Below are 7,937 nucleotides of genomic sequence, written 5' to 3'. Positions count from 1 at the left end.
GTACTGTTGTGTGGGTTGGAGGTTGGAGGGTGTTTTAAAGGTTAAAGGTGTTTTAGGAGTTTGGGGTGAAAGGTGTGCGAGTGTAAGGAGTCACACTGGAGTCTTTTTCAGGAAATTTGCAACAACATTTTATTTTAACAAACAGTTTAACAGGGATAGAAAAATGGGCAATGTAACTAGGAACCCCCCCAACACCCCCCACCCCACAACACAAACAGAAAACAAAACTCAGGTCCCACTGCTCCCCTCCCCAGCCCCTTCCATCTCCCTCACTCTCCTGCACAACCGTCCCATGGTCCCCCTGACTTTGCGGCGGAAGATGTCTTCGTCCTCCTTCTTCTTAACTGTGTGGGGAGGGAGAAAAAGTACACATTAGTGCCAAACATATTTTCCAACCTGGAGTTTACATGGATACACTTTTTAGTGGCCTTAGCCACAGTGTGAGAAGAGTTGGGCAGTGGGGAACATAACCTACGTTCTTCCGCTTCCTCTGCTGCCTTTGCCGCTCCATCTCCCCTTTTAGGTCTGCCACTTCAGCCTCTAAGGAAGTCACCCTGGCCTCCATGGCACGCAGCCTTGCCTCCATAGTTTCTGCTATAGAAATCAAATAAAGAATTTAATCACACTTCAAATGGAAACATCACAGCAGGCTCCCATATGGCTCCATTTATTTATTTATTTATTTATTTATTTATTTAGATTTATATACCGCCCTCCCCGAAGGCCATGGGGGTACACACACATGGGTCTCCCTCAAAGACATAAAACTCTCACCTGCAGCCTGTCCTGAGGTGGAAGGTCCTTCTTCCTCCCCTTCCTCACGCTCAGGTGCTTTTGCCAGCTTGGATGGTGATTGTGTAGCTGGGCAAAGAAAAAGAGAAATCATAAGTAAAAGCAAACAAACCAGAGATGAAACACAGCTGATGGCCACACCACAATCAGACTCAAAGTGCATAACCAAAGTGGTTCTACAGTACTGGCGGGCTAAGTCAGAGGGGGTTGACAGCATCTTAATACTTTCTCGAATTTCATTGGGGACAGTAGGGGAAAGAGGCAGCTAGTCATTCCATGCATGTTTAAGGGTAAAACACAACGAGGGCAGCACTCACCCATATGCCTCCTCATTTCCAGGGGGGGCTTCCCAGCCTTCTCCCATATCTTGACCATCTGGTCGTGGAAGACCGTTCTCCCACTTGGCTGCGGGACCCCCCCCCCCCACTGTTCTAGACTGTTGAGGAAGTCCAGCTTCACCCTCTTAAATTTTGTCCGGACCTGCTCCCAGGTCCGGACGTAGCCCCTCTCCCTCAGCTTTGATGCCAACACCAGGTAAGCACCCTTGGTGTGGCAGTGGGTGCTGGCCATAAGGCGGCCAACACTTTTTGATTGGAGAACAAGCTCCAGAAGTGCCTCAGCCTCGGCGCGCTGCCAGAAGGAGCCCTTCCGTGGCTTCGGCATCTTCGGAATGACGGTTAGGGAACGAACATGCGTTGCTCCGATCGACCACCCCTATTTTAAATGTATCAAAGCTGCCCACCAATAAAATTATTCCTTGGAACATAAGTGGATTGATCCTCCGGTTTGACAGGGGTCGCCAATACTTCCTGGCTACCCGCCTCCCCAAACTTTCCCCGTTCAGCGCTTCCGTATTGTGTTTGTCAATTTCAGCGGGGAGTTAGCATTTAGGGCTGTCAAAGTCCTTTTGGACCAGAGAATCCCCGTTTTTTTGCTGGCTAAGTAGACAAACCGCACAAGACAAGGTTAAACAAAGAACAGAAAACTTTATTCAACACCAGAGTAGGAAAAACAATCAAACACGCCTCCTGTTTCTGTAGATGTGGGTGGCTATAGCGTCCCGAACCTTGCACCCCTCCGCATAGATCCTTTTTTTCCTTGCTTCAGGGATGTCTTGTGTGTCCTCAAGGACTACAGGATCAGGTTCATCCACAGGGAAGGGGATGTTATGTCCCTTGTCCTCGCAGATGTTGTACAAAATGACACACGCGATGATCAGCGGAGTCACATTGTCTATATGCACATGGAGTCGTGACATCAAGCAACGGAACCGGGACTTCAAACGTCCAAAGGCACGCTCCACCACATTCCTTGCCTGGGAGTGACTGAGGTTGTAGTGGCTCTGCACGTCTGTCCTTGGCCGCTTATAGGGAGTCATGAGCCAGCGGCGTAATGGGTAGGCTCCGTCCCCGAGCACCAACGCCGGCACACGCACGCCCTCAATGGTGGCGGTGGGGTTTCCTGGAACAAAGACCGCTTCGTCCATGGCTTTCCTGAGGTTCGATTCCCTGAAAACAAGGGCATCATGCCTCCTGCCACTCCACCCCACCTCGGCATCGATAAACCGTCCGGAGAAGTCCACAGTTCCTTGCAGGAGAACAGAACAAAAGTCCTTCCTGTTCCCGTACTCCTTAATGCTTCCCCCGGGTGCACGGATAGGGATGTGGCTTCCATCGACGGCCGCAAAACAATGCGGGAATCCAAGCCTGGCAAACCCGTCCATACTCTGGAATAAGGGAAAGAAAAGAATATAAGCCATGGCATGTCAGCGTGGGGTGCATCGCGTCTTCGTTGCTGACCTGTCAAACAAGAAAAAAAATTTAAAGGGCAAAGGGGATAGAATGACACTCACCGCTCCAAGCCGGTCTCCGAGGCACACGACTTTGCTGAACAATTCCGCCTCCATGGCGAGGCAGAACTCCTTAAGGATATCGCCAACCGTTGTGACTCCGAGTCCGAATTGCTGGGCTACTGTCCGGAAGTACTGAGAGGTGGCCAAGTACCACAATGCGGCTGCCACCCTTTTTTCCACTGGCACGGGGCGCCGCATGCCAGTGACTTGCCTTTCCATGCGGCCACGTAGAGCCTCCACGAGTTCAAAAAATGTTCCCCTAGACATTCTAAAGTTGGCAATCCAGTGGTCATCATCCCAGCGAGCCCACACAAAATTTTCCCACTAGTCAGAGGATCTTTCGTCCACCCAGAACCGGGTGGGGAACCGGACCTCTGCCAGAGCTTGCCAGTGCTTCTTTGCCGCCATGGTTGCCCGTTGAGAACGTCTTGTACTGGTGTTCATCGCTCCGGCAATACGTTCTCGGTAGTCCTCGATAGCAGCCCTCCTATGCCGCACGGTGGTATGGACACGCTGGACCACCGCAAGCATCTGAGCCAACAATTGAAAAATAATCCTCTCCATTGCAACGTTAACCTGTGCTGCGGGCAGTAGGCTACGCAAACAAAGAGTGAGGCCGACCGCGTGTCTGCCCAGGTGCATATAAGCAGGTAACCTGTGGGCGTGTACTGTGGGCGGGGATTAACCAATCAAACATATCAATGCATCAACCTCTGGTTCATAGAAAACAATAGAAAACACGTTCCAAGGGCACCAATGATCGGACGATAACGCGTTGCTTCGGGGTTTCCTGGGTTTTTTTAAAAAAAAGGGAACCCCGACAAGTCCGGCTTTAGGGTCGAGGTCAAAGGTGTGCCTGCAGTTTGATTGACGGGCACGGGAGGCCAGAAGCGCTAAAAAGGGACCTCCTTTGTAGCGAAAAGACGGAGAACCGGAAGCCTGTGGGTTACGAAAGTGACGAGAAGTGAAAGTGCTAAATTCCGCAAAAACCGCAGCTGTGCGTTACGGGCACAGCTAGTTACATTTCGCTAGTTGAAGTAGCGATTTCGCTAACAGCAACCAAATAGCAACTTTGAGCTCTGTGCGAAATGGCCCCTAGTTTCTTTAAATGAAACAAAGTCTCCTGGGCCAGATGAACTGCATCCAAGGGTACTAAAAGAACTTGCAGATGTCATCTCTGAACCACTGTCCATTGTTTTTGACACTTCTTGGAGAACAGGTAAGGTGCCAGGTGATTGGAGGTGGGCAAATGTTGTCCCCATCTTCTAGAAAGGGAAAAAGTAATATCTGGGTAATTATCAACCTGTCAGCTTGACATCTGTAGCTGGCAAAATGTTGGAATGTGTGACTCAGTGGCTAAAAAGGCAAATGGGATTTTTTTTTTGACAGGAGGTGATGTTACCGCTTTACTCTGCTCTGGTTTGGCCTCACTTGGAGTACTGTATTCAGTTTTGGGCACCCCAGTTGAAGAGGGATGTTGACAAACTGGAACATGTCCAGAGGAGGGCAGCAAAGATGGTGAAGGGTTTGGAGGCCAAGACATATGAAGAAAGGTTGGGGGAGCTTGGTCTGTTTAGCCTAGAGATGAAACGAATGAGAGGGGATCTGAGAACCATCTTCAAGTATTTAAAAGGGTGCCATATGGAGGATGGAGCAGAATTGTTCTCTCTTGCCCCAGAGGGACAGGCCAGAACAAATGGGATGAAATTATTTCAAAAGAAATTCCATCTAAACATCCGGAAGAAGTTCCTGACAGTTAGACCGGTTTTTCAGTGGAACAGGCTTCCTCAGGAAGTGGTGGGTTCTCATTCTTTGGAAATTTTTAAACAGAGGCTAAATAGCCATCTGATGGAGAGGCTGATTCTGTGAAGGCAAAGGGGTGGCAGGTTACAGTAGATGAGCGAGTAGATGGGGTGTGAGTGTCCTGCATAGTGCAGGGAGTTGTACTAGAGGTCCCTTCCAACTCTATTATTCTAGGATTCTAGGATTCTATGATTCTAAATGGTCCTCAATGCTGCAAAAAGGTAACACAACACGGGGGGGGGGGGGATGGGAACGTTGGCCTAGGATCACTGTGGAGGCAGTCCATAAACACCAAGTTTCTTTAAAAAAAACATAGTCTTCTGGGCCAGATGAACTGTATCCAAGAGTACTAAAAGAACTTGTAGATGTAATATCTGAACCTCTGTTCATTATTTTTGACGCTTCTTTGAGAACAGATGAGGTGTCAGATGATTGGAGGTGGGCAAATGTTGTCCCCATCTTCAAGAAAGGGAAAAAGGAGGATCTGGGTAAAAAACAATCCATCAGCATGACATCTGTAGCTGGCAAAATTTTGGAACATATCTTCAGTCAGTCCTTGAGCAGCTGGAACAAGAGAGCTGTGATTTCTAAGACTCAGCATGGGTTTCGCAAGAACAAATCATGTCAGACCAAACTTATCTCTTTAAAAAAAAAAAACTGACTACTTTGCTGGATCAGGGGAATGCAGTGGACATAGTTTATCTGGATTTCAGTAAAGCTTTTTATAAAGTTCCACATGATTTTCTTGTTGACAAGCTGGTAAAATGTGTTGACTGATCATACCCTAAGGGTACTTGTTAATGGTTCAGCATCCTCTTGGAAAAGCGTGACAAGTGGAGTACCCCAGGGATCTGTCCTTGGGCCTGTGTTGTTCAACATATTTATAAATGATTTGGATGAGGGATTAGAGGGGATACTTAGTAAATTTGCAGATGATACTAAACTGGGAGGGGTAGCAAACACAACAAAAGACAGCAACAAAATACAAAATGATCTTAATAGGCTCAAGAACTGGTATAAACTGAATAAAGTTCTGCATTTAGGTAGGAAAATCATAGTCACCAATGGGAGAGACTTGGCAGTAGTATGTGTGAAAAGGATCTAGGAGTCTTAGTAGACCATACAATGAACAAGAGTCAGCAGTGTGACTCGGTGGCTAAAAAAGTCAAATGAGATTTTGGGCTGTATCAAACGGAATATCATGTCCAGATCATGGGAGGTGATGGTATCACTTTGCTCTGGTTCGGCTTCAGTTGGAGTACAATGAGTTTCATGTCCATTCAAAGAGTTCTACGCAAGTTTTTTAACTGTGACCCAATCTAAAATATCAGTACAAAGGAAATGGGGTACACAGTATGTGCAAAAAAGAAAAGAAAAAAACACACACACACAAACAGAAAAGTGAAGCTAAACTGTGTAACAGAATATATATAAATGATAAGTGCCAAACACAAGAATAACAGCAACTAAATAGCGCGCCAAAGAATACCAGAAATGCATAACACGAAGAAAATATAAATATATAATCAAAATAGATGCATAACAGAGAATCATTCTAGTTTGAACAGCAAAATACCAGCCAACAATAAAGTCCATAATCCAAACATAGTTATCATGAATCCAAATATGGAAGTTCAGTACAAATCTTTCAGTGCCTCTCAAAGACTTCCAGCCAAGCCCCAGAGTTCAGGCCAAACATCTGGCCTTCTTTCATACACTGTTCAGTTGCTGTTATTCTTTTGTGCTTGGTACTCATCTTTTATACATATTCTATTACACAGTTTAGCTTCACCGCTAAAATATGGCAACATATCTTATGTTTTGATGCTGGTCAATGATCGTGTATGAAGGGCAACAAAGAGGCTTATGTACTCCTACCTGTTAACAGTCTTCTACAGCTGGGATCTGAAGGAATTAGAGATACCAGCCCCCAGGTGGGATCTAGGAATCCCCTGGAATTATAACTCATCGCCAGTTCCCCTGGAGAAAATGGCTGCTTTCGAGGGTGGACTCAATAGTATTATACTCCACTGAGGTCCCTTCCCTCCCCAAATCCCACCCACTCCTGGCTCCAGCCCCAAAGCCTCCAGGTATTTCCTCACCCAGGGCAACCCTAGAAGGAATCAGCTGAACCCATGTCTGCCAATGGTAGCAACAAGTGCTGTGTTTATATGCCCAAATGCGAACAAGGGATGTAGAGAGAGCCTAGATCCTGCTGAGTCCCAGCCTTGCCTGAACAACACACTGAGGCTGCCATCTGGCACTGCTGAAACAAGGAGCCTTGCATTTCCTCCTCCTCCTCCTCCTCCTCTTCCCCTCTTTCCCTGTCATCTTCAGTAAGGCAACATGCTAGATGTGATATCAAAGTGCTAGCTTCCACACATGCCATATCATATTCTGTTTATTGGCTGCCTCTAAAGGGGATAGGGAAACTTGCAGCACAGTGACCTCATCAACCATTTCACTATAATAAATGCTCCAGAGGAAGAAGAGGAGATGCTAAGCCATGGCGACATGGAATTCTGGCTGCAGGTCCTTCCGCTTCTCAATGAATGCATCTTTTACTTCTACCATTTCAAGCAGAGCTGACAAAGGAAGCTTGACAAGTTGAAATCTTATACCTCACCCCACCCCCAAAAAATCTGCTCAGTCTCTAGGGTGCTGCTGGACTAACTTACATTACTTATAATCCACCTTTCTCACTGAGACCCTGGGTGGATTGCATAATGTAAATCAACACAACCAGTAGGATAATGTATCTAATAAGCAATGTAACAGGACTAGGAATTTCAGGGATTTGACATGCAGCTCTCATCTGAACAAATCATAAATATTAAATATGACATGCGGAATTATACTGAATATAGTATTATATCAAGCAAATGCAGTCCTGCATAATTAGTTATGATGTAGCACTATTACCTTTATAAAAATGCGCTCCTGAACCATTCTGCTTTACATACTCAATGAAATACCAGGAACAAGGAGGCCTTCCGCATCTCCTCAGGCAGATAATTCCACAGGACAGAGGCAACTGCCAAGGTAGTTGTTGATCTTGCCCATATATCTTTCTGAATGCACTTTGCAAGGAGATGAATGGCATTTTAAGTACATTGCGATTAGAAATATCTAACATCAATGCTCCCTACTTCAGTTTAACTTCCAGAATTGGAGTAGTGTGATACTGGTCTTTACAAGCCTATGCAAACAGAAGCATCACCACAGTCCCAGACAGAAATGAACATTGCCCCCTTCTGGCTATTTTGAGGGCAGCAGTATGGCCAACGGAAAGCAAGAAGTTCATTTCCAGCAGGCATAGCTTGGCAGCAGATGCCTTGTGCACTCCTTGTGCAGAAGCTCCAGTTCTTGGCTGTACGGCTTAGATTTTGTTTTGCTAGGATTATCATTATCATATGTGGAGACTCATGATGCTCCCAGACATTTGCAGCAACCATTGCCTGCATGTGGAATCCCTTCGTATGAGAAGTTA

At 46.4% G+C, this 7,937-nt stretch overlaps 1 protein-coding gene across 1 annotated transcript; it reads right to left on the bottom strand.

The window, feature by feature from the left end:
• Positions 1 to 269: 269 nt before the first annotated feature.
• LOC143831185 (uncharacterized) lies at positions 270 to 7,550 on the bottom strand. Its single transcript, XM_077324254.1, has 4 exons — positions 7,370 to 7,550; positions 775 to 861; positions 476 to 594; positions 270 to 344 (listed from the first exon to the last, which is right to left on the bottom strand). The coding sequence occupies exons 1-4, from the start codon at positions 7,548 to 7,550 to the stop codon at positions 270 to 272; spliced, it is 462 nt and encodes a 153-aa protein (XP_077180369.1).
• Between the last annotated feature and the right edge of the window lie 387 nt (positions 7,551 to 7,937).

This window comes from Paroedura picta, chromosome 3 (assembly GCF_049243985.1).
Source record: "Paroedura picta isolate Pp20150507F chromosome 3, Ppicta_v3.0, whole genome shotgun sequence".
Lineage (NCBI taxonomy): Eukaryota > Metazoa > Chordata > Lepidosauria > Squamata > Gekkonidae > Paroedura > Paroedura picta.
This window is presented reverse-complemented; position numbering and strand designations above follow the sequence as displayed.